This window comes from Schistocerca americana, chromosome 7, assembly GCF_021461395.2.
Source record: "Schistocerca americana isolate TAMUIC-IGC-003095 chromosome 7, iqSchAmer2.1, whole genome shotgun sequence".
In the NCBI taxonomy this organism is placed as follows: domain Eukaryota; kingdom Metazoa; phylum Arthropoda; class Insecta; order Orthoptera; family Acrididae; genus Schistocerca; species Schistocerca americana.
The window spans coordinates 573,566,475-573,593,715 of NC_060125.1; the positions used below are offsets into that span (position 1 = coordinate 573,566,475).

At 42.1% G+C, this 27,241-nt stretch overlaps 1 protein-coding gene across 1 annotated transcript; it reads right to left on the minus strand.

The window, feature by feature from the left end:
• Nucleotides 1–1,491: 1,491 nt before the first annotated feature.
• Nucleotides 1,492–27,241, minus strand: LOC124622229. Its single transcript, XM_047147882.1, has 6 exons — nucleotides 27,193–27,241; nucleotides 20,359–20,469; nucleotides 15,818–15,954; nucleotides 10,650–10,714; nucleotides 5,098–5,181; nucleotides 1,492–1,660 (listed from the first exon to the last, which is right to left on the minus strand). Exons 2-6 carry the CDS (start codon nucleotides 20,467–20,469, stop codon nucleotides 1,536–1,538), a joined length of 522 nt encoding a protein of 173 aa, XP_047003838.1. The 5' UTR covers nucleotides 27,193–27,241; the 3' UTR covers nucleotides 1,492–1,535.

Genomic DNA, 27,241 nt, shown 5'->3' on the forward strand with positions numbered 1-27,241 from the left:
TCCGAAGAATGTTAAGGAAATGTAACTCATCCACGAAAGAAGTGGCTTATAAGGCCCTTGTTCACCCGGTTCTTGAGTATTGTTCATCTATCTCGGATGCCTATCAGGTAGGACTCATAGAAGAGATAGAAAAGATCCATCGAAGAGCGGCGCGTTTCGTCACGGGATCGTTTAGCTGGTGATAGAGCGTTACGGAGATGCTAAACATACTCCACTGGCAAACATTGTGAGAGAAATGTTGTGCATCACGGAGAGATTTAATACTGAAATTTTGGGACAGCACTTTTCAGGAGGAGTCCGACAAAATATTACTTCCCCTCATATACATCTCGCGTACTGACCACGAGGAGAAAATTCGAGAAATTAGAGCCAATACAGAGGCTTACCGACAATCATTCTTCCCACGCACTATTCGCGCGTGGAACAGGATTGCATGGATCAGATAGTGGTACCGAACGTACGTTACAACACACGGCATCGGGTGGCATGTGGAGTATGATGTTGATGTAGATGTAGGTATATGCTGCTCGAGCAGTAGTATTGAAATCTGACCTAGATTTATATTTTCTAAACAAGTAAATGTCTTAAGAAGTTAAAGAAACTCAGCTAATTAGCATCGTTTCACGATTTGCGGTGGAAGACGTTCGGTTTCGAGGTACAACGTGGTGCGTGACCGGCGAAATTTGGCTTCATCGTCCACGCATTATATAACTAGAGTAAAAAATACGTATACAGTTTAACTTGCCTTAAATTTCTGTAACTGAAGGCGTGAAAAATATCCCAAATAACTCAGATACATGATACAGATCATAAATATATAGAAGTGGGAATATTTACAAATGCTGCACAATAAGCAACTTCATGTCTAGCAACAGTAAAAACAACAGAAAATGATGAAAACTGCTAATGGTGGTCTCCAGTGCGCATTGATTCATGTGATTCTGAAATCAGTCTCTAGACTGAAGTACCGACCAAAAAACACCACGGTCCTCTGATTATAACATCCTCCCTACTCTAAAGCCCATTCATTACTGTTGACCAGTCCGAAACTATTGACGGAGTTGTCAATTTTTCTTGATATTCTGCTAATTATAAAAATTCTAAAAATGTCTAAGATAAGGAATTTGATGGAATGGTGGCTGTTATGGTTCAAACGTGATATTCCCTTTCGCACAAAAATTCTTACTACATACTTGATGGCATATGAGCCCCATTTACTACATCCTATTTGTGATGTTTAAGTATCTGTATAGTTAGCAAACACATCATTTGGACATTATGTACATTGTGGGAATGAACCCGGTGCAGCTAATAAGTTGTTGAATACGGAACGTATATATTTGTAGTAAATACACTTCAACTGAGATAACGCGATATAATTGTCGAGTGAATTGAATTAAAGTAAATCATTTCGCGGAAGTAAATACTTCCGTACTGGAAATGTTATAAGCATTAGCAGGGATACTCATGAAGGAAATACACTTATTAACGTACTCAGTTCCAAATACGTAATGTATTTTCAAGCTTTTTCACCGTTAGCAACTGACTTTCTGAAATTTAGACCTGTCGACTTCAGGTCTGGCATCAACTTCTTCCCATATCTGGTTCACCAGCTCGTCACTCGGATTTGGGTCACTTGTGTAGATGAAAACCATCTCATCTGCCAACAAGAGAACAATAAATAGTGAAAAACCATGGTATTGCATCACTGATCCTGTGTGTGTTTGTATGTGTGTGTGGTGTCTGTCTTTTCGGTCACTATTCTTCATCCTGCAGCCGTACACATATATGATGAAATAAAATAGGTTCTGACATCGGTCGCAACTGTATATTGAAATTAATTGAATGGCGACAAGAGAAAATTTGAGCCAGACGGGTACTCGTAACCGGATATCCCGCATTACAGGCGCGGCCGCGTCAGCAAGGTTTCCGTGTGACTCAAGTTCTCATCCTGTCGCCGACCACTTAGACAGTGTCCCCTGTCCACAGTAGTCATTTCTCGTCTCATAGAGCTGGATTCGCTCAAGAGAGAGGGAGAGAGAGAGAGAGAGAGATAGCATGCCCACAGAAATGATCTTAATGGTTTCAAGAATGAGATTTTCACTCTGCAGCGGAGTGTGCGCTGATATTAAACTTCCTGGCAGATTAAAACTGTGTGCCGGGTAGAGACTCGAACTCGTGACCGTTGCCTTTCGCGGGCAAGTACTCTATCAACTGAGCTACTCACGCCCCGTCCTCACAGCTTTACTTCTGCCAGTTTCATATCAGCGCACACTCCGCTGCAGAGTGAAAATCTCATTCTGGAAACATCCACCAGGCTGTCGCTAAGCCATGTCTCCGCATTATCCTTTCTTTCAGGAGTGCTGGTTCTGCAAGGTTCGCAGGAAAGCTTCTATAAAGTTTGGAAGGTAGGAGGCGAGGTACTGGCAGAAGTAAAGTTGTGAGGACGGGGTGCGAGTCGTGCTTGGGTAGCTCAGTTGGTAGAGCACTTGCCCGAGAAAGGCAAAGGTCCCGAGTTCAGGTCTCGGCCCGGCACACAGTTTCAATCTGCCCGGAAGTTTCAATGCTCTTAATGGCTGTCACCACAAAAGAATCGTCCTAGTGTGGTCGAAATAGGTAGATGTGATCTACATGTACAGACAAACAAATTAGTTTCAGTTCATTAAATCAAGAGAAACAGCTACACAAAGTAAGAACTCAGTAGTGTTGGTCCAGCTGTGGCACTTACCCCAGCCGCTATTTGGTTTGGTACTGACTGATAGAGTTATTAGATGACCTCCTGAGGATTATCGTTCTGACAGGTCGTCGCAATCCCAAGCTGGTTGCAGGACAGCGCTTATAATACTCCATACGTTCTCCCCTGGGGAAATTACTGGCCACCTTGCTGGCCATGGCAGCGTTTAACAAGCGCGAAGACAAGCTGTAGAAATTCTCGCCGTGTGCAGGCGGTCATTATCTTGCTGAAATTTACGCTGCATGAAGGGCAACGAATCAGAGTGCAGAATATCGTCGACATACCGCTGTGTTGTAAGGTTGCTACAGATGACTGCCAAAGGCATTCTGCTATGGAAACAAATGGCAACCGAGATAATTAATCCTGGTTGTCGGGCTGCATGGAGGACCACAGTAAGGTAGCTTTGCAACTACTGTCAGAGGCTTTTACAGACATGGTGCTGCATTCGAAGTAAGGCTCGACACTGAAAATTCTACTGCAGTCAATGAGATTCCAGGCTGAAGACTGGAGACGCCCCAGGCAACGGTGGGATACCAGCCCGACTGTCACCCGCCATATGGGTCAGTATCCAGGAGTGGCGGTCTTTTCGTTGCAGGACCGCTTCGGTTGTCGTCCACAGCACCTTTATAACGCAGTCGTACGTCGACGATACTGTACGCCCCGGTTTGCTGCCCTGCGTGGCAATCCACCTTGGACTGATATTTCAGCAAAATTGTGGCCCCTCGAAAACGGTGATTGCTGCATGCCAAACTCGACCTTGGGGAAGATAGCGGCCGGATCTCTCCACAGTTGAAAACGTGTGGAAAAGTATGGGCAGGGCCCTCCAACCAGCTGAGGACTTTCACGATCCAACGCGGAAATTAGACAGAGTTTGGCACGACATTTCCCAGGAGGGTATTCAATAACTCATTATCTCTACCAATCAATGCTAAGCCGAATAACAGTTTGGATAAAGAGAGGTGAACCAACATGTTACTGACTTCCTCTTTCTCTTGAATAAATCATTTTCTGTTCCATCGTGTGTTGTATTTAGTTTATTTGTATGTATGTAGTGTCCCTTCTTTCGGACATGATTTTCTTGTGAGAAACGGTATAGTGTATATGTTTTTTACACGTACCAGAAGGTGCTTCACCTACAAAGACAACATTGTTTATTGGTATTTCACTCATCCATAGGCACTAGCGTAAGCTAAGAAAAACTACGGCCTACAGTTAGGTTCCACTGCAAACTGAAGTAGTTTTCAACATATCCCCTACCAGACGTCGCCCTGTGTTTGTTGGTAGGTTCTTTGTTACATTAGTTGGAATCTACATAGGAATAGAATTCATAAGTAAATTTTTGACATCGCACGTATGAAATTAAGGACTGCTCTTTCCTCTGACGCTGTTGTTACTGGAACAGGCTTACAATTGCTATTGACAGGAAACTTCAGTGACCGACAGAAAAAAGTCACCATTAACTGCGTGAACACTGAAACTGGAAGTCGCAAGGATATGCTACGCAAGTTTTGGGAATATTAGGTAAATCCCATGATAGTATTATTGGAAAACAAACTTACACCAGCGATCTGTTTCGAGTCTGTTGTTTCATGTACTACCCAAGTGCATCTAACATACTACGTATCTTCACTTTCCTATGCTGACTACTACAGAACTGTCAATATTTGAAGCTATTTCCGTAACATTGTAAGTAGCTGTAATAAGTGCACATACGCACCAAGTACTGACAGCGACTTCACTCATAGCACACAGCTCAGTTAATTCATATATTAGGTGGTAGCTTTTCCTGTTGTGAGGAGTAATTCATACTAAATCTTCAGATTAGCATGAAATGGTAAGCATAGAATTTACGTATACTGATTTTCTAAATTAATTTCATCGCATTTATTGGGATACGTCCAGTAACTGAACTCTTAGTAATAATTACAAGTACAAACTAATCTTTTAACCATAACTCATCTGTAGAACCGGCGACTTGATTAGATCAATTTCATCTGCAAGTTACAGTAACAAGTCACGATATGTTTTTATTTAGATAATGGGTTTTGGAGAATTAAATGCCTGTAATCAGATGGATTTATGTAAATTAAGAAGGCATGTATGAATTCTATATAGAACTTTCAGTGCTCATAGGCTCCTTTTCCTGTCCTATTTACAGTGTATAAACATCGAATACACTAGGCACATATTGGACTAAGGCATTTCCTGATACCTGAATTGATGACACAACAGCTTCACTGAGTTTCGCACAAAGTGTAGCAAACGTGTAATGATGATCAGAAATATTCCCCAGCATCTAAAAAGAGATTTATGAACGTGACTCTTGGCATGGTGATTGTGACATAAGGTGGGTAGACACTTACCTCCGGTCGACATGCATAAGTGTTCAATGAAGATGTCGGAACTTCCATACACGAGGTTGCGATCAGCACTCAACAAATCAGCATCTGAAAAAATATTCACTCAATTACCGTAAGAATTGACGTAATGTTAAAACAAAGAGAGCTTACAGTATACGAGTAATCATACAAAAATATTATTACGTGAACGTAGAAAATTGATGTAACATTTTGTTTATTATTAGTTATACAAGGAGGCCAGTGAGACTTATACAGTTAGAAAGGTGCATTGCCACAGAGGTGCACGAGAAAATCGTAGAAGTAGCCGTGAAGAGAGGTAAAAGGAAGTAGATATACACACCCGAGAATAGTTTTCCTCTCTCTGTGTCACACACTGCTACCAACCTCCACCGCGTGTTCCGATCATGTGTTATTTTAGAAATTACACACGGCCGCGCGGGATTAGCCGAGCGGTCAGGGGCGCTGCAGTCATGGACTGTGCGGCTGGTCCCGGCGGAGGTTCGAGTCCTCCCTCGGGCATGGGTGTGTGTGTTTGTCCTTAGGATAATTTAGGTTAAGTAGTGTGTAAGCTTAGGTACTGATGGCCTTAGCAGTTAAGTCCCATAAGATTTCACACACATTTTTAAATTACACACGAAGATAACAACGTTTCGTGAAATCGCTTTGTACGGAAGCTCGTGTTTAAATTTTGCATATTATTCACACACGTATACCGAGCTGCGAAGCTGCCACAACAGCCATGTCGCTGATGTTGTCAGCAGTGGTAAACAAGATATCGCAGTAACGAAGCCGTCAGGAGCAACACAAACTGAACGTAATACACGTATTGAAGTCGTTTTTTCGCTTACTTTTGTCTGAGATTAAACGGAACTAACTTTGTTTCCATTTGCCAACGTTACTACATAATTTAAAGTAAGTTCCTAATTTTCTAGAATGAAATATGAAGAGCTACAGAAAGACTTTTTTGCGTAAACAAAGTACTGGAATAATGCGGTCATTAATAACGATAATTCTGTTGCTGATTTCGAAGATACAGCTAAATGTGCACTGAAGCAATTCAAATTATTTTGAGGGTCATAACGGCGATCTGATGAATTTGCAATGCAGGTACTGTAATGCAAAATACTTCACGTCTGCTGTTACCTTACGTGATAGAAGGACATTCACATTCTGTTGCCTTAACGGGGAAGTTCATTTACCGCCTTTAACGCAAAATTTACTCTCAAACACATAATATCAATGACTCATTTCAACGATCTAGTAAATGCTGTTCCAGATGAGGTAAAAAATTTACCACAGCTATGATAAAATAATTTGTGACAATGATTACGGAGTAAATAATTACTATACAACAGAGGTTTTGAATTTTCTTTGTGTCATTGGGTTACCGCCACGTAAGTTGCAATTGAAAATTAATTGCACTGTTCTTCTTGTTAGTGGTATAAGCAACAAACGAAGTGCTATTTAATAGAACCAGAATGCGTTTTAAATATTTCTACACGAGGGTTGATCAACAAAGATTGAAACATTTGTTTCACCGACGTTTATTATTCTGTTTCAGTGTTTGCATGACCATTTTCGAAGTACTATCTCCTACTTGAATGCAATTTTCATCGTGCTTCTACCAGTCGTCGAACACACGGTGCAGGCCATTCTCTGCTAGGTTCTTGAGAACCGTCTCATTTCTCTTGAGCACTTCTTCAGAGCTTTCAAACCTAATGCCCCGAAGCTTTACATTTAATGATGGAAAAATATCACAGGATGCGTGATCGAGGCTATAAAGTGGATGAGGTACACAGATAATGTCGAACTTAGCTAATAAACTGCATGCCTTGATATGCGATGTGAGGCCGTGCAATCTCATGATGAAGTCGCCGTCCGGTCTGAGATAGTTCTGATAGTTTCCTTGCAATGTGCTTCCTGATTTCAAGCTATACTGACGTGTGGTATGCTGATGTCACACTAGTGCGAGGGGGAACTATATACTGGCAGATCATTCGATAACAGTCGAAAACTGTGATCTCGATTACTTTCCCTGCAGATGGAACAGCTTACGCGTTTTTAATGCTGGAGAACCTGGTGATTTTAACACTGTGCTGGGTCGTTTTACTTCAGGGTTATAATGATGCAGCCACTACTCATCACTGTTGACAGTCGATTCCGGACTCAACAGACGTGACAACCAACGGCCATGAACACAGATCATATGGTGATGATCGAGATGATCATGCAATATCAGAAAGACACTGCCATACGGAATTCTCAGTACTTCACTGAGGTCACGAAATGTTACCAGCCGATCCTCAGGCAGATAAACAGCAGCTGTTTTGATGTTGACTTGTCACAGCAGAAGCCGAAACACAAGGCTCACATTGCTTAAGACAGCAAGTTGGTCTTCTAAGTCCACATAAACATTATTGTATGAAGTAGTGTATCTTCATCTGACGCTTGCTGCAGCTCTTCGTAAATTTCATTTGCTGTAGGTCTTAAACGAACACAGAGTTTTACTACTCCGTTCTGGTCCTCTCTCGTCACCTGCATTGTTCGGCACGCCAAATAGAGCATGGCAAATAGATCATTACTACACTTAACTTTACGGAATCACTGCTGCCTTTGGGCGTAATATACAAAAATCAACTCTTCTCAAATATCCGTAGTACAGATTGGAAACTATCATGGAAGCTACAGGAAAAAATCACTCTCAGTCTTTGTTGATCGGTCCTGATAATAATGCAACTGGCTGGAATCGATCAAATGGTAACACACTGTAAGGTGGCTATAATTTCACACCTTAAAAGCACTCATCTACGTACTTTGCCGTGATTTACAACCGGATTTAGGTATCATCTGATAGGCTCTACATCATATATATATGAATATTTAAAGAAGACTGGCATTCTCTCGTACACCTTGTAAATAGTTGTTGACTCTTACTCCATGAAAGCTAATGGATTGCCGTTATTATCAAAAAGGCGTAATGAATGATTACCTATACTATCAGTGATTGGAACGCAAGTGGAAATGAAACGGGAGGCGTATCTCAGGCTCTGGGTGGAAAAGTCCGCACAACTGTGCTGGTCTGCTTAACACAGGAAGTATCCCAAGACGGACGGTCGGGGCACCTGAGCTCTGAAGCACAATACAGCAGGGACCGGCCAGTATTGTAGAGGGGTCGGAAGGATATCCGGATAATACTTCGAAAACTCTGAAGGTCTTGGACGCCTCAAAGAGGAACGAGGAAACGTTACCTCGGAAATCACGCAGGCTGAGTTATTTCCGAGGATCATTAGTCTGAGAAATGTACCATTGTTTTAATTCCTAATTAACGGGGATAGGTATTTCCTCGCAACCTTTCCGTGCTAGATGACAAAAGACTAAAGTATGGTAGGTGGGCGTTCGGAAGAAACTGCGCTCGTTTCGAGAATATGATTCGCTTTCTGCAGTTACGAGAGAGGGGAGCAAATCTCTGCTGGGAAGCCAGCGATGAAGAGAATGAGGTCTTCCGTTTTAAGTGTCCGTGTTTGACGGTCGCTTAGTATCAGCTTTTGCTGGTACAGATGGACTTTCTGTCTTTGCTCTCAGGAGATTTTATAGGTGGAATGATTAGGCAATGTGCTGTTGCGAAGTTATACGATTCCGGACTTCACCTCCGGGTAGGGAGCCATCGTTGAGTACGCATCTTTCAGTGATTGATAGCACTTCCTCTGTCTATACTCACGTAGAGACGTTATCTGAATTCCGTCCTTGTGGCTGGGAGCTCGGGTTTCTCGTCCTTAGAATACAGAGAGGAGAAGACAGTATTAGATTATGCTAGTTAGAGGACCGCCTTCTGACGTCCTAGTGTTTGAGTTTTAATTTTGTGGCAGACTTGTACGAGATCCATCACTCCGACGCACCGGACGCAGTACCTACGGTGATAATGCTAATTGCTTCGGCTTATTGGGGCTATAAAGCTAAACAGTTGTGATCACGTAAATTTTATTTCCACTGAGGTTGCACACCACTGTAGATCATCTTTGAAAGTAGTTTCTTCTAGTTTTTGGTACGCAGGTGATGTCAATCATTTCGCGTTATTTATATTAGATGGCGTAGCCATAAGAACGGGCATATTTGGGCAATTGAACAATCATGTTTGTGAGGAAATCCATTTGTATCTCTTTATGTCCACTGAATATTGATATATATGACCATTTGTAAAATATAAAGGGGTTTTAATGCATAATAAGTGTATAAACAGAAACAGCATTCGTCATTTGCAGTTACTAGTTCCCTTAATTATTCATTTATATTTATGTTTTAATTTATATGTTAAAGAGCAAGAAGGAGGATATAATTTCACCATTACCATAAGATCTGCTTCAGGGGGTTGTCAAATAGGGCCAAATCTTCATTTTCCCTTCCTTTGTTTTCCGTGGTGCACATTCATTTTACAGCCACCTAGAGTAGCATCTTGGAGCATAACGTAAGCGATTTTCGATTCCTGATGTAGATATGACTTATTCTGGTCCTATTTTCCCTGTTGAGTTTCAAACAAAACGATTTGCAAATAATGCTGCATCAGCAATTACATAGATAAGTCCCAGGAGAAAAGTTGGGATTATATTGATGAAACCATGTTTTAGGCATAGTCAGTTACATCTTGCATTAAGCAGAGTTAGATCTCCCAATAGTTTGAAATTTTACATTTCTGAAGATACCGAAGAAGGCATTTAGCGACTGATGAAAGAATATTTTAGGAAACATATAGGTTATACTGAAGTTTCGCATCGTTAAATTATAATGATGATAATGAAGTCCCATACTCCTAGACATAGCGTAGGGGACGATGCGGGGGACGCGCACTGCTATACTAGGAAAGGTACTAGCGGAGGTGGTTTGCCATTGCCTTCCTCCGACCGTAATGGGAATGAATGATGACGATGAAGATGACGCATCAACACCCTGTCATTTCGATGCAGGTGAAATATCCCTGACCCCGCCGGGAATCGAACCCGGGACCCCGTGCTCGGGAAGCGTGAACGCTACCCAGAGACCACGATCTGCGGATATATAGCAATAACTTCCCTAATATATGTCTTTATTTTCCCAATGCTTCCTCTTCCCCCTGTAGCGGTCTTTACCTCAGAACGTTAGGCTCTGAGCACTATGGGACTTAACATCTGAGGTCATCAGTCCCCTAGAACTTAGAACTACTTAAACCTAACTAACCTAAGGACATCACACACATCCATGCCCGAGGCAGGATGCGAACCTGCGACCATAGCGGTCGCGCGGTTCCAGACTGGAGTGCCTAGAACCGCTCGGCCACTCCGGCCGGCTAGAACGTTAGGGTAAGAACCTCAAACCTTCTTAGTGTACTGGTAAGAACTAAGAATCTGAATACGGAAAACATCCATTTAATCATGTGAATAAATGACTTTCTTTACTTTATGAACACAAGTGGTCAAATTTCGACCATGGGCTATTGTAGTTCTATTAATCAAATATGTTATAAGAATGAGGTATGTGATCGAGCTCTCAGTGAAACTCCTTTTAGTGCAAAGGCTTGTACTCACATTTTCCGTAGTAGGTGCAATGAAGACGGTTACCCTCCATTGTGACATCGGCTGTGATGAGCGTCCTGCAACAATGTGTGTTGCTCAATGCCAAAGTCTTTTTAATTTAACTATAAAGAGACATTACTAAGTAAAGTAATAGATATTATGATACAGGAAAATCCGCAGCACTAGTGCTTGAACTCTGACAAAAATTGAAAGTGTGGCACCATGAAGCACTAGTCCGAAATTTGTCAAACTTTGTGGAGATATTCACAAAATAAAGGATATTGACCAATTAAGCTGTCATTCCATTCGGACTGATGCCGCGCATGTGCACCAGTGTTAGATGTGACTCCAGCGGGCACGACTACAATAACGTTTTCGTTGTCGACGGGAAGCCTTGGAACATCATCCTGAGGATTTGTGAGCCAGACCTGAAATCGTACCGTTTCAGGTCAAGGAGTTTGGTGGTATGAAAGTATACGCTTTCCCTTCGCACCGCAGCCACGCTCTATGGGTGAAAAATCAGGGGACCGAGCAACCAGTGAAGGATCCGGACAATCATGAGTGTAATAATGTACACTGCGGAGTAGGATCTTACATTAACCTGCGAGAACATGGATTTTGGTACACTTCTTCCTTCATACTGGTGAACTGCAGCATCCTTTCAACAATTACGAGGTCACTCCTGTTGCCGTACGCAAGGCCTCCAAAAATTTTGAACTCATCTCAAACGATTGTACTATTTTCGTTTCTGATTTCCCACGGTCCATGATTCACTAGCCTGCAGTGCTGTACTGCAGACGTATATTCTCAGAAATTTCGTCTTCCAATTAGGATCAATCTAGAATAACAGTGGATTTGTTATACCCATAAAATACCTCTTGCCTCTTTAAGTCTGCTTTCGTCGGTCATGCATTATTTTGGTTCCAAGGTTACAGAATTCCTTCACTCCGTCTACTTCATTCTCTCAAATTTTGAACTCAAGTTTCTCATTAGTCTCATTTATACTATTTCGCATGACTTACGTGTCTCTCTGATTTACTCCCAGTCCATACCGTGTGTTCATTTCATTCAACAAAAACTGCACTTTTTCTCTCGCTTTCACTCGGGACGTCAAAGTCACCAGCGAATCCTATTATTGATATCGTTTCACGCTGAATCTTAATCCCTCTCTCGAACCTGTCTCTCATTTTCGTCATTACTTGTTGCATGTATAAATTGTATAAAGATGGTAAAAAATACATCGCCGTTTTATACGCTTTCTAATTCGAGCACATTTCTGCCACTTCCCGTTATTTCCGTCCTTCTTTGCTTCACTTTCAACTCATTTTCGAAAGCAGTTCCTGAAATACTTCTTCGCTTTCATCGAAGATGGCAATGTCATCGGCGACTCTTATGACTAACCTCCTTTCTTTCTTGATTTTAAACCCAGTCGTGAGCAGATCTTTTATTTGCGTGATTGTTTCTATGACGTTCAGATCGAACACTCAGTGACACGGAGACACGGACCACGTCCCTGTCTCACATATTTTTCATTTCGAGCATTTAGTCCTTTGTATGATAATATTATTATTTCTTCTTAGTTCTCACACATATTAAGTAATACCCGTCTTCTTCTACAACTAATAACTAATTTTTTGAGAACTTAGAATGCGTTGCACGATTCAAAACTGTCGAATGCTTTTTCTGGGTGTCTCCATTTTTCTTAATTCTCGATTCCGTTATCAAGTGCAACATCAAAACTGCCTTTAAGGTGCGTTTACCTTTCGTTAAGCCATGATGATTACCACTTAAGAGATTCTCAGTTCTGTATATAACTCTTGTCTCCAAAATGGATGGGCAAGGTGTGCGATATTTCTATCACTTACCTACTCTTCAGATAGTGTGGACGACTTTTCTGAATGCCTGTTTGTATGCCCGCTACTTCATACACTGTGCACATGAACCTAAACAGTCATTTGACTGCCATTTCCCCCATTATTTTAGAGATTCGGAACGAATGTTACCCACGCGTTCTCCCTTAGTACCTCACAAGTTTCTTTGGACGCTGTTGTAACAGATCCCCCATTCTTACTCATTCTCTCTTAGGAAACCGCATTGCTGCAGGTTTGTCTTGCACTAGAAGTGCCAAAGTGCAAGACAAACCTGCAGCATTGGGGTCACCTAAAAGAGAATGAGAACACTCTATGTCTGTGTGGTTCTGTCCAGGATTCTTAACACCTGCTTATCTGTCCATATTTAGACCAACCCTGCACAATGAATGACTTATGGAGGGCAAATGACAAGGCCATATTGGCTGCTGATTTTTGGAAGTCTGAAGTCCAGTTCCGGACACGGAAAGTAAGTAAGTAGACAGGCTGACTTCCATTTCTTCTTTTGTCAGGTCGTCAGACAGTCCCTCTCCATCCCAGAGAACCTCAATGAATTACTCACAGCTACCAACTCTCCCCTCTGTGATTATATTAATATTGACAGTTTTACTCTTAATTTCACAGTATGTTTTCAATATGCTGAAACTGTCCTTACGAAGATCATTTCGTCTCGACGTCTTCGTATTTTCTTGCGGCCATTTCACCTTAACTTCATTTTGTGCACGAATCTCTGGCCGTTTCTCCAACCTTTTCAACAATGCTGTTGGTAGAAAGAGCATGCGTACTTGTTTAGGAAGTCTTCGGTTGCCACCGCACACTATTTTTATTCAAAGTTTAAACAGTGGGTAGGATAGCTATTGTAAATACCAGTTTCATGCGTTTCGTTTCACCATATTCAGCTACCTCCAGCAGCATCCTCAGTGAGTCTTCCAGCAATGCGTGTGTAGTACTGAGCATGCAAAGCGAAGTCGTCAAGAAGAAGAGGAAATATTACTACAAGACAGGAGGAGATGGTTGACGGAGTCAGCGTATAGCAAGAACAAAACACAAGAAAGAAAGAAAGCTATTTTAGTTGAAGATACAATGTACGTTGCCAGATGAAATACCAAATACACCCAATTCTCGTATAGCCTTATTTGCGCCAAGAAGCTTGTTGAACTCCAGGTCAGCTTCAAGTGGCATATTACATTCATATCTACACGAACATAACTCTTTTAATGACTGAATTTTGAAAATTCGTAGTACTGTTTGTTCTATAGCTTGTGGCACATTTTTCTGTCTTAATATGAACAGTAGTACGAACGCTTATAAATTCACCGCAACACTGCTGAAAGCCACAGTCCTCCAGTCCAGAAATTAGAAAAGGAATGGCAGAAGCAACGTTCCAAATTCAATCGATAAAAACGTTATCTGACAGAGATATACAGGGTGATTCAAAAAGAATACCACAACTTTAGGGATTTAAGACTCTGCAACGACAAAAGGCAGAGCTAAGCACTATCTGTCGGCGAATTAAGGGAGCTATAAAGTTTCATTTAGTTGTACATTTGTTCGCTTGAGGCGCTGTTGACTAGGCGTCAGCGTCAGTTGATGCTAAGATGGCGACCGCTCAACAGAAAGCTTTTTGTGTTATTGAGCACGGCAGAAGTGAATCGACGACAGTTGTTCAGCGTGCATTTCGAACGAAATATGGTGTTAAACCTCCTGATAGGTGGTGTATTAAACGTTGGTATAAACAGTTTACAGAGAATGGGTGTTTGTGCAAAGGGAAAAGTTCTGGACGGCCGAGAACGAGTGATGAAAATGTAGCACGCATCCAGCAAGCATTTGTTCGCAGCCCAGGAAAATCGACTCACAGAGCTAGCAGAGAGCTGCAAATTCCACAATCAACTGTATGGAGAGTCCTACGAAAAAGGTTAGTTATGAAACCTTATCGTCTGAAATTGGTTCAAGCGCTGTCTGCAGCTGATAATATTAAAAGAATCGATTTCTGTGATTTTATCCTTGCTCAAATGGAAACAGATGAATCTTTCGTTTCAAAGATTGTGTTTAGTGATGAAGCAACTTTCCACACTAACGGGAAAGTCAACCGTTAACTACCCGAGGCGATGGATCGGCCGCCAGGCAGCCCGTGACAGAGCACTTCATCACTGGCCTCGAAGAAGCCCTGATCTTACCCCCTGCGATTTTTTCTTATGGGGGTATGTTAAGGATATGGTGTTTCGGCCGCCTCTCCCAGCAACCATTGATGATTTGAAAATAGAAATAACAGCAGCTATCCAAACTGTTACGCCTGATATGCTACAGAGAGTGTGGAACGAGTTGGAGTATCGGGTTGATATTGCTCGTGTGTCTGGAGGTGGCCATATTGAACATCTCTGAACTTGTTTTCGAGTGAAAAAAACCTTTTTAAATACTCTTTGTAATGATGTATAACAGAAGGTTATATTATGTTTCTTTCATTAAATACACATTTTTAAAGTTGTGGTATTCATTTTGAATCACCCTGTATATTGTGTTACGCCTACTGGAATGGCGAGAAATGCAGAAACACGTCTTTGGTATAATGAAAGCTGCAGAAAGGGTGGCTGGTTACTGTATTTCTTTAAGTAAGTCACTCAACAGATACGGGGCTGAACCAACATTGACATGGATAAATAAACAATACAGTTACTTTCTGTTCCTTTTTTTCAAACCAATATCTTGCGTTAAATCAAGAAAAGATAACGGTACATCACTGCATCACACAGACATCTTAACAATGATGCATCTGATCTCTAGGTAAGGATATGTCTTTATAAAATAGTATGACGCATGAGTTCACATCTCGAATTTAAGCTGGATGTGGATGACCTCACGATAAAAAAAAATTCTGTAAAAGCATATTGAATGTGTCATGAAGATAATTTCTTATACAGTGTGCTAATGATTCTGGACGCTTCCGGAATGAATTTTTACTGTACAGCAGAGTGAGAGCTGACATGAAATTTTGTGGCAGACTACAGCTCTGTGACTGGACCAACCTCGTACCCACTAATTCTGCCTTTCGCAAAACGCGACTGTTGCGTATATGGCTCAGTCGGTAGAGACGCAAAGACTGCTGGTTCGAATCCCAGTCCGGCACAGTCTTAATATGTTTCCTAATAATTCGTCATAAGCGATACCTAAATATTAGCATTCAGAAACCTGTACTCACTATAGTCAAGCATGTATGTGCTGTGAAACTTTGGACAACGAAAAACATTTCCGTCGGAAATCACACTGAAGAAAATGGTAGTAATCAGCAGATGAAGTACATTTACAGGTACTCACGAGGGATCCTTGCTAAAGGCACCACTCAGCGTCATCTGGTTGGCAGCTTCACCGGGGTCCTGGGTGAGAATGAGGCAGCCAAGGGGGTCCATTTCAGCTGAGGGGTAGCGGTACTGGAGGTACCAGGTTTTGTGGGCCTGTGGACCACACAAAACACTCACAGCCACATCTGCTTCACATTGTCGTCAGGAGTATACACTTTACTACAGCAATAAAACAAATTATTTTGCAGTGTAACTCTCTTCCAATATTTATCTAAACTAAGCGATTGAAAAGGAGCAAGTTAAAACGTATTGGCACGCCAAACCGAAAATGGTAAATGATCATCAGGAACTATTATACCTCATGAATGTGTTCTATTCACACACTATTTACGATCATAAACAGAGGATAGTTGACCTATGACTATGATCCTGCAGTTGCCAAAAATAAAAAAATAAAAAAAAGTTGAAATAGCTGTGAAAACTATGGGACTTAACTTCTGAGGTCATCACTCCTCTAGAACTTAGGACTACTTAAACCTAACTAACCTAAGGACATCACACAAATCAATGCCCAAGGCAGGATTCGAACCTGCGACCGTAGCGGTCACGCGGTTCCAGACTGTAGCACCTAGAACCTCTCGCAGACTCTGCCTGGCTTGCAGTTGCAGTATAGATTACTGTTTCTGATACCATCCATGCAAATACTTGTGTAGAAAGGAAAATGCGTTACTATAATACCAGCGAATATTGTATAAAAGTGAAAATGACATCACCAATTATCTTGCCCATTAATTTTAGCATTCATACCTGTTGTGTACATAGTTCCGCGTAGTCAGCGCTTACACAACTTTCCCATTAGAGCGCGCCCCGCTAAGCACAACAGCGCAGGCGCAGCGCTCGTCCGTCCCCGCACTACGAGATGGCGCTGCCATAGAGACGGACCAAATTCTGCTTCCGCCGATCCACGTGTTAATATGTAACACAGCCAATGAGACTGCTGCTTACGTGGAACCTTTTATCCTCACGGATCACACTCGTGCAGTGATACATAAACGCGCAAGGTATTATAACGAGTGTACCGACCTACGATTAGTCAGTCTGCTTTTGTCTGCACCAGTCTGTACCAGTCTGCATTAGTTTGTACCAGTCTATAGTCAAGTTTAAGTCTGCGCCTAATAAGATTACCATATTCCTGTACATAGCCATGAAGATAAATGTATAGATACTTTTGTCAAGTATCAGATATATGTGAGAGTATGATTAACGTACCAATACCAAAGGAACTTCAGATTGTCAATTTTGGTCACTATCAATCTGCTACTCTAAGTGTGCAAGTGGCATTTCTATCGTCTGACCTAGCAGCAGAAGATAAACAGGCCATGATAAGACCACGAGACATATTGCTGGCACTCGTCTACTTCATTAGAGCGACAAGTCAAATAATCTGATGGTATGTGTGTACTGAAGGTCTTACAGTACGCACACCACAGTACCCTACCACACGCAATCAAACAAAGGGATATCTGGTACCAAATTTGTAAGTATCAGCACTTCCCTTTCCTTCAATTTCATCAATAATGTCGGTAATTGAGGCTGTCTCATCATTTGGCACACACGCACAACAGCAGCAGATGTCGTGCAGGCCAGGAAACACGGTAATCTTAAAGAGTGGATTGGATAACATGAGAAGTGTGTCAACAGGCACTGAGGTATTCTTTTGAAGGCAGCATACATCGCCCTGATCGTCTAAGAATGACAAGTTGGGGCGCTGGGTTGTGATGTGAATGCTGTCTTCACACTTCTGTCTTCCATAAGTAAACACTAGAAGTTTAAAATTGGTATATGGAAGGGGCACCTGTCCCATGATATATATGTTACTACCTGAAACACTTTTAACGTCGCCGTTACATTGGCAGCTGATTATTACTGATGCCAACGAAGAATCTTGTCTCAAAACAAACCACATTTTTTGGAACATTCACGTTTTGGGGGCCACAGCCGGAGGCAGGTTAGACACTAGATGAGTATGAGTGGAAGCCTGGCGAGCGGCACTTGTAGCCGTAACGCTCTGGTGGTAGAAGCTAACAGTAGAGTTTCTATATTCGTCCTAATGTACGCTGCGGTAGCTGTGAAATTCAGTAAGGCTGCTGGTCAAATCAGTAGAATGGACGTCATTTGTGTCGTGATGTCCTGAACTATGGCCATACGCCTGTGGACTTCCATCGGAATAATGGCTCTTATATTCTTACGCTGCTGTCACATCAGGACAATCGTGTTGGGCAGGTGCTCATATGGACCATTCAGCTTCAAAAGGATCACGATCCGACCTCCCAGAATGGATAAACCTCGACACGGTTCTCATATGTCTGCGGAGTTGTGTTTCCGTGCACGATACTCTCATTATGCGTTCAGTATTTCTATGATCAGTTCGAGCTTATTGCTCCGTCTGCGGTGCTGAGCAATGTCTAATTGATTGTGGTCCACTTCACCATTACACCACCAAGATATTGTGTTTCAGTCTATTTCGAAGGTCAAAACATTCAGTACAGTTGTCACAAACATACACTACTGGACATTAAAATTGCTACACCAAGAAGAAATGCAGATGATAAACGGGTATTCATTGGGGAAATATATAATACTAGAACTGACATGTGATTACATTTTCACGCAATTTGGGTGCAGGGATCCTGAGAAATAAGTACCCAGAACAACAACCTCTGGCCGTAATAACGGCCTTAGTACGCCTGGGCATTGAGTCAAACAGAGCTTGCATGGCGAATACAGGTACAGCTGCCCATATAGCTTCAACATGATACCACAGTTCATCAAAAGTGGTGACTGGTGTAGTGTGACGAGCCAGTTGCTCGGCCACCGTTGACCAGACGTTTTCAAATGGTGAGAGACTTGGAGAATGTGCTGGCCAGGGCAGCAGTTGAACATTTTCTGTATCCAGGAAGGCCCGTACAGGACTTGCGACATGCAGTTGTGCATTATCCTGCTGAAATGTAGGGTTTCACAGGGATCGAATGAAGGGCAGAGCTACGAGTTGTAACACATCTGAAATGTACGTCCACTGTTCAAAGTGCCGTCAATGTGAACAAGAGGTGACCGAGACGTGTACCCAATGGCACCCCATACCATCACGCCGGGTGATACGCCAGTATGGCGATGATGAATACACACTTCCAACGTGCGTTCACCGCGATGTCGCCAAACACGTATGCGACCATCTTGATGCTATAAACATAACCTGGATTCATGCGAAAAAATGACGTTTCGCCATTCGTGTGCCCAGGTTCGTCGTTGAGTACACCATCGCACGCGCTCCTGTCTATGATGCTGCGTCTAGGGTAACCGCAGCCATGGTCTCCGAGCTGATAGTCCATGCTGCTGCAAACGTCGTCGAACTGTTCGTGCAGATGGTTGTTGTCTTGCAAACGTCCCCATCTGTTGACTCAGGGATCGAGACGTGGCTGCACGATCCGTTATAGCCGTGCGGATAAGATGCCTGTCATCTCGACTGCTAGTGATACGAGGCCGTTGGGATCGAGCACGGCGTTCTGTATTACCCTCCTGAACCCACCGATTCCATATTCTGCTAACAGTCATTGGTTCTCGACCAACGCGAGCAGCAATGTCGTGATAGAATAAACCGCAATTGTGATAGGCTACAATGCGAGCTTTATTAAAGTCGGCGACGTGTTGGTACGCATTTCTCCGCCTTACCCGAGGCATCACAACAACGTTTCACCAGGCAACGCGGGTCATCTGCTGTTTGTATATCAGAAATCGGTGGTAAACTTTCTGTTGTGTCTAGACAAGACAGCCTAGACTCAATGAGAGGAAGCCGAAAGGCACGCGCGAAGCTAAAGCAGGATGGCGTGAGGTCTGAAACAGGATACGTAATGAATGCTATAAAGAAACGTACGTAGCTTCTGGAATACTTAACTTTAATCTATCCTTTTGGTACATCTGGAGATTGTGGCGATACAAGTGAGACTCTTTAGATACATGCAATGTTACTAATGGCGCCTTTCTAGGTCGTAGCCATTGACTTAGCTGAAGGCTATTCTAACTATCTGCTCTGCAAATGAGCGAGGCTTCGTCAGTGTGCATCGCTAGCTACGTCTTCCGTACAACTGGGGCGAGTGCTATTCCGTATCTCGAGACCTGCCTTGTGGTGGCGCTCGGTCTGCGATCACACAGTGGCGACACTCGGGTCCGACATGTACTAATGGACCGCGGCCGATTTAAAGCTACGACCTAGCAAGTGTGGTGTCTGGGGGTGACACCACACTTTCCTCATGTCAGGATGTTGTAGGTGTCGCCACTGGCGCCAACCTTGTTTTAATGCTCTGAGAAGTTAATCGTTTGCATATCACAGCATCTTCTTCCTAATCGGTTAAATTTCGCGTCTGTAGCACGTCATCTTCGTTGTGTAGCAATTTTAATGGCCAGTAGTGTACATCTAGTAATAGCTCCAGATACTGTGACCGATGTCACAGGTAATTGTTGGAAAAATCATTGCAAAAGAGAGAAACGATGGGGACTCACGGTGGTGACGTCGAAGGTCTCCGTGGAGGCGTCCGGCAGGACGCAAGTGTCGCCAACGGCAGTCCCGGCCAGGAGCAGCGCCCCAACCACCAGCAACAGCGAGGACGTCATCTGCAAGAGAACGGGACGCCGGGCAAGTGCCGAGGTTCAGCAGGGGGCATCCGGCATCAGGAGCGAAACATTGAACATTACCTTTTTTTAAAAAATGAGCACGAACTGTCTCGAACGCAAAAAAAAGTTTATTTTGTGGTAACCGGTTTTGATCAGTTCTTGGCCACATTCGGATCCTCATACCATTAAGCTAGGCGGTGGCGGTGAAGAGCGCGGATGTTATAACCCCACGAACGTTAAGTGGAGTTACAACCATTCCATTCACCGCCATCGTCCACCGTTATGGTATGAGGATCTGACCGAAACCAGTTACCACAAAATAAACGTTTTTTGCAGTCGAGACTATTTGTGTTCACTTTTAAAGTACAGTTTGCAAGACCGCCGTTCTCCATTAGAGATGTTCTCAAAAATTACTGAATACATCTTTCGAATTTTCTTGTTTTTATTACGAGGATTGCCCAGAAAGCAATGCACCGCATTTTCTTCTTCAGCAGTTCTTTATTGAACGTAATGCTAATTAGACACAGGAAAGAATGGTGTTGCATCTACACACCATATTTTTCCGCGTAGTCGGCATCCCGTTCTGTGGCCTTCCTCAAGTGCGAAACAAGGGCGTGTATGGCCTGTCGGTACCAATCCCTGTCCTGGTGGCGGAACCAGTGCTTCACTGTGTGGATCACCTCCTCACCGTCCTCAAAATGTCTTCCACGAATGGCATCCTTTAATGTCCCAGAGAAGTGGAAGTTCCAAAGGGGCTGTAGGGTACACGGGGTAACACTGTCCAACCTTCTTTTGCTACGTGTTCAGCAGTTCTCAGACTTCTATGGGGACGAGCGTTATCGTGTTGCAGCAAAATATCTCCTGAGTTGCTGTGCCGCCGAAGTCGCTGGAAGCGCTCCTGGAGTTTTGTTAATGTGTTGACATATGGTTCTCAATTAATGGTACCGCCTCTTCGCATCACATCAATGAGAATCACTCCTTCACAGTCCCAGAATACGATGATCATGCTCTTACCGGTGCAAGCAGGTGCTTTGAATTTTTTCTTCTGTAGGGAGTGGGAATGGAGCCATTCCATCGACTATCGATTTGTTCCAGGCTCAAACTGGTGATTCCAGGTTTCATCACATGTCAGAGCCCGGGACAAGAAGGCCTCCCCCTCAGCTTCAAATCGTTGCAACAAATCGTGACAATTTTTTTCTGTGCGATTTGTGATCCACAGTTAGACACCGTTTAATCCATCTTTCACGCGCTTGAATATCCATGAGTGCGAATAATTTCATCCACACTTCCTTTGCTAACCAAGAGATACAGCACCAGCTGTCGTATCGTAATGCGCCTGTCCTCGCCAGTGACAACATCAGCTCGCTGCAACGTATCAGGTGTGACAGCCGTGGATTGTCTCCCCGCCTGCTGCAAGTCGTGAAGGTCCGGCGAATGGTGACGTCACCCTCCGTGTTCAGCGACTAACTGTACTTCTGTCAACAGCTGGTACTCCATAGACTTTGCACAAGAATTTGTTAATATTCCCCACAGTTTCTTTCTCTGCAGTGAGAAATTCAATAACCGAGCGTTGCTTGTAACGTGGATCATCTACAGACGCCACTTTGAAACTGTTCTGCAGCTACGCTATCTGTCGGAAGTGACGGAAAGCTGGCACGCTCACTTAGAAGTTTTCGAATAATACATACGTAACGTTTCGCGTTGTTTTCGGCTGAAAAAAAAATTCGGTGAATTATTTTCTGGGCCCCCTTCTTAGATTATTAGACATACATTGAGACAGACCAGTGTGACAAACACGTGCTACATACACAAACTGAATAAATATTGGGTGGATTGAAATTGAGACTCTGTACAAGAATATCGTTACTTTTTGTTAAAAGGCAAAATGCAGTTCGTCTTAGTAGTTAGGCACCGGGCTGCCTGACAGAGAGCACACATTCTCTGCTTGTGTGATGTTCATCCTCCTGGTACATATACACAGTGCCTGAGGTGCAATTTACTGGTAGACACTTTGCATAAGTTGTCTGTTTTTTTTTCATTTATTTATTTTTTACTAGGACAACAGTTCTACATTTCCTTGCTAATTGATTCTTTGAACTAATTCTTTGAAATAATGCAAGAACACACGAATACTTTCGTTCGAAAATCGAGACCACCGTTTTCAGCTAACACACCATCTCCATTGTCACTGCTATTGTCCGTCCGAGTCGGCATCGAAAGAAATTCATTCCAAAAGGCATGCCAGAATTTCTTCCTCCTTTACTCTGCGAGAGTACATCGTGTAAGACTGGAAATACAACAACCTGTCATAGTTACTCATGTTGCCCTTAAACCTGCAGTGTTTCAAAAAGAAACCACCACAGTAGTTATGAAAATAAATTCATAAATTTAACTATTATCTCAATACACAGTGTATATATTTGAACAGGAAAGCTTTCTGTGCCTAATCCTAATGCACAAACACACTTTAAAGAGGCAAACTGAATCACAGTTAGAAAAAAAAGAGAATCGTGCACTGTGTACAAAGATTGCTTCTAGGTTCTCTCGTCTCCCTGCTACAATTCTAAGAATATGAAGTTGTTGAAACTGCAACCGCTACAGGCAGTATGTACTGCAGACGAAATGGGTGGCTCCTGATGTGGATACTGTGCATGCACCACGAACAGAGAAAATCCTGTGTGGCTTCAAATGGAACCACAACCTCTGAAAATGTTAAAGTCGCGATGCAATCATTTATTTTTACAATGACTCGGGAATGTGTCAAAGAGCATGGATAAGCCCAATAACAGTATAGATACATTCGATATCAAAGAAATTAGTTCTAGCATTTAATGGAGACTAATGACTGAACATTAGACTGAATACTGACAAGTAATGCTTCTGATTTTTTACATGAAAACTCTCAAAGCTTTCTGAATAAAACGGTGTTATTAACATTCTACATCCTCATTTTTCATGCCTACATATCTATTTCTCACCATAGCGACCATGACGACAAACACATTTCTCCTAAGAACAAACCAGTTTGTTGATACCGTCACTCTAGAATGTCTTACTTTGTTGATGGAACCACAATCTCACTTCTGCTTGCACAGATTCATTACTATCAATGTGATGTCTATGTGGATGTCCTTTAAGTTTCTCAAACAGAAGAAAATCGGATGGAATGAAGTCGGGACTGTATGGACGATGGTCAATGACAGTGAACCCAAGGCGTCAGGTCGTTGTAGACGTCGCAGCAGTCGTGTGTGGTCTGGTGTTGTTACGCTGAAGCAGAGGGAGCATCGTGTGTGGACAAACTCTTCGGATTCGTGAAACTCGTTCACAGCACACTGTTTCTCAAGTACCGGGTTACCATGTTACACGCTACGATTCCGAGCGCTCTAGCGGCATAGTGGTCCAAATACGTAGATATGAAAAACGGAGATGTTGCATGTTGATAATATTTGTTTTATTTAAAAAGCTTTAAGAGTTTTCACACGTAAAAGTATAAATTAAAATTCGGCAGGGCCTCGTAGATGTACGTGGTACATTTAATAATTAAAGAGACAAACTGATGTGGAAATGAAACAGTTTGTAGCAGAAGTTCTGTACTTTCATGGCTTTAGGTGGCTATCCTTGGGACTACCACATTTAAAGAAGGCGTGTCCAGTTGAAGTTTCCCCCTTAGCTGAAAATGGTTCAGTGATACTGTTTTTGTGAAATTATTCTCTCTAATTACTTTGCAGTGTAGTGAAACTTGTACAATCATAAATATTTTTACTAGGTGGTAACATGGTTCAAAAACAATCGAACCCCAGTGAATGATGAGCAACGTCGTGGACGGCCCGGTTGAAATGTCCTTCGTTGAAACACACATTGACGACATAATTCATGGATACCGACGTGTTGCTGTAGAACTTATAGCAAAAATAGTGGTAATAGGTGTTGGTAAAGTTCATAATATTATCAATAACGAACTAAACTAGAATAAAGCAAGTAGAAGGTAGGTCTGGAAATAGTAAACTCAACAAAACAGGACTCAAAGTATGTACAGGCATGAAAGAGCGTCATGGAAGTGAATCTGACTCTTTCTAAACAAGCTTCATTCGGTTCATCCACACAAGGAGGCATTACATGGGAAAAAGTTTAGCAACAAAGAGCATGTCTAAGAAATTGTGGGAAAACGGGTCAAACAAGAAGACAAAGGCTTCTTTGCGTGGGTAAAAAGAAAAATAGTGGTGGGAATGAGGTATCGAAGTATTAAAAGTCTCATTCTGTAACAATGCACAGTTTTTTGCCTTCAGAAATTTGCCTTTTCACTTATTGACAGTCCCTCATATTGTAGGATAGAGAATTTCTTAACAGTCGTAAGATATCTTTCATATCTATGGGTCTTTGTTACAACTGTAGATTTAAGAAAAATATCAACTTCAACCACCAAAATCATAACGTCAGCCGCAGCAAACACATACAAATGGCTCTGAGCACTATGGGACTTAACATCGGAGGTCACCAGTCTCCTAGAACTTAGAACTACTCAAACCAAACTAACCTAAGGACATCACACACATCCATACCCGAGGCAGGATTCGAACCTGAAACCTTAGCGGTCGCGTGGTTCCAGACTGAAGCGCCTGGAACCGCTCGGCCACTCCGGCCGGCAACACATACAAAACATTAATTAAAAGAATAAAAGAAAATCCAGGAAATGTATAGGCATTCCAGGTTAGCCGCGCGTGTTAGCACGCCACTTCCGGGTTTCCGGGAGGCGCGGCCATTACGGATCAATCCGCCGGGCGGATTAATGACGACGGCCCATTTGCTGGCCTACATGGATCTGGTTTTTAGGCTGTTCACCACGACAGACTAAGGGAATAGCGGGGTGGTACCCAAGTACCGTCACAGTTACATGAGATACAAACATTCCGAAAATGTTTACATACTTTCGCATGTGATAAATCAAGACGCAGACAAACGAGGGCACCAAATTCCGTTTCAGAGGGAGAAGTTTAGCGACTGGAAGGTCATCCGTCCGCCATCTACCGCTAACGTTGTCAAACCCAGATTAACAAAGCGACGCTGTGAAGACGCGGAATAGGGTAAGGAAAAAGAAAGTCGAAGAAGACCCAAAATTCTTAAGCAACGTATGTAGTGGAGGAATTGGAAATTACGGTAAATCATACAAAAATAAAGAGAAGTGACGCTAAATAAGAACCTGATAGTCAGTCTCTCAACTGGTCATAATTTTCGCTTCTGTTTAGCTACAGAGAATCCATCATTTTGTTAAAATAAAAAATAAACCACGCTACTTGTGTTTACAAATTACAACCACTGAGTAAAGACTAAATCTAATACAGGAGCAGAAAATCGATTTTAACGAGTTATACCTTCTTTGAATCCGTGTAATGTTATTAACAATAATTATTAGATAATGTTTAATACAATAGTAAATACTGAGCCAATGAAACATATTTCAAAATGTGGTCCATTGACGAAAGACAGAATAAAAATAAATTAACAAATAATTGAAGTTTTTAAATTGGAGCTTCGGAAAACATAGTTGTCGCAAAGCCTTTCTTTCGGGGGAAGTTGGGTTATTATGGATTATAATCGGTTATGGGGGTGAAACCGTGAACCCTCATATTTCTCTTTACGAGTTAGACCATGATAATAGACGCAATTTCAGTACTGCCATGCGTCTTGAGAGTGTAAGACGCGTAGTGGTTAAGCAAAGTAACTTGTTAGATTTTTGTCTTGTGTATATTACTTTGTGATGTTTTTGTTCAATGAGGAACTTACAGCGTCGTATTACAAAGTCAGACTAGTAATAGAATGATTAATAGTTTTAACAGGCTTGATAAACGTACTCAACGTTAAAAATATCTTCACCTTCTTTCTTATGCAGAAAAAAATTTACAAATATGCTACAATTGGGGGAAATCGGGTGGAAGCAACGGAGTAAGGTCGGAAATGCCTCATTATTACATTTTGACTTTGTTAAGTATAAATTATATGTTTGGCGTAAAAAGTATATGCTTTCAACGGCACACTGCTTGTGTGTACACTATTCAGTAACCATAATTTAAAAATTACGTGTAGAATTTACAAGTTTTTTGAGTGAATTTTATATAATATTTGCCACTGACAATTTAAGTATTCTTCAGTGAAGAGATTTATTTTCGTTTGAGATGGGACCATTAAGGAGATTAAGATATGGGCTAGCAGTCATCTGGAAAGAGTGGCAACCAAGTACCAAATAGCTCTGTTGTAACTTGCTTATAGTAGAAAAGCAACAATACAAAATCATTGATATGGGTTGAACAAACATGGAACCTCCACGTTAAAAAGTGGAACCTACTGCACATGGAAATGAGAGTAATTCCTGGTATCCGATACACTTCACCTGAAAAATCGTAGCGGCTGCAATAATTTTAATACTTATGTAACGATACCGTTACTTCCAAAATTCAGTGACGATAACCGTTCAACCTCTTTTAGGCAAGTACCAGCATTAAGTTAATATAGCTGTTAATAGTTTTTTGGCCTGATAAACCGTAACACTGTTATTATGGGTGCCGGAGATAATTTTTAGACATTTTCAAGAGATTTGTAGTGATCAGTTTCGCAAATCTGAGTTGGTATCGCCCTCTAACCACTTCAGAAATTCTATACGAAAGAACAAAGTACGATAGAAAAACTTGTCGGAAACGTACAGTGCAAGTAAAACTAAGAATCACTTACGGTTAACGGTGCTTTGTCCAAGTGGTACCACAGCTCATCTTCACATCGT

Excerpts from the sequence above, each read along its gene's own strand:
- LOC124622229 (XM_047147882.1), bottom strand. The coding sequence starts at position 20,469 with ATGACGTCCTCGCTGTTGCTGGTGGTTGGGGCGCTGCTCCTGGCCGGG. Across the intron at positions 10,715-15,817 it reads GCCTTTAGCAAGGATCCCTC|GACGCTCATCACAGCCGATG; the intron begins GTGAGTACCTGT and ends ACATTGTTGCAG. Across the intron at positions 5,182-10,649 it reads TTGCACCTACTACGGAAAAT|ATGCTGATTTGTTGAGTGCT; the intron begins GTGAGTACAAGC and ends ATATTTTTTCAG.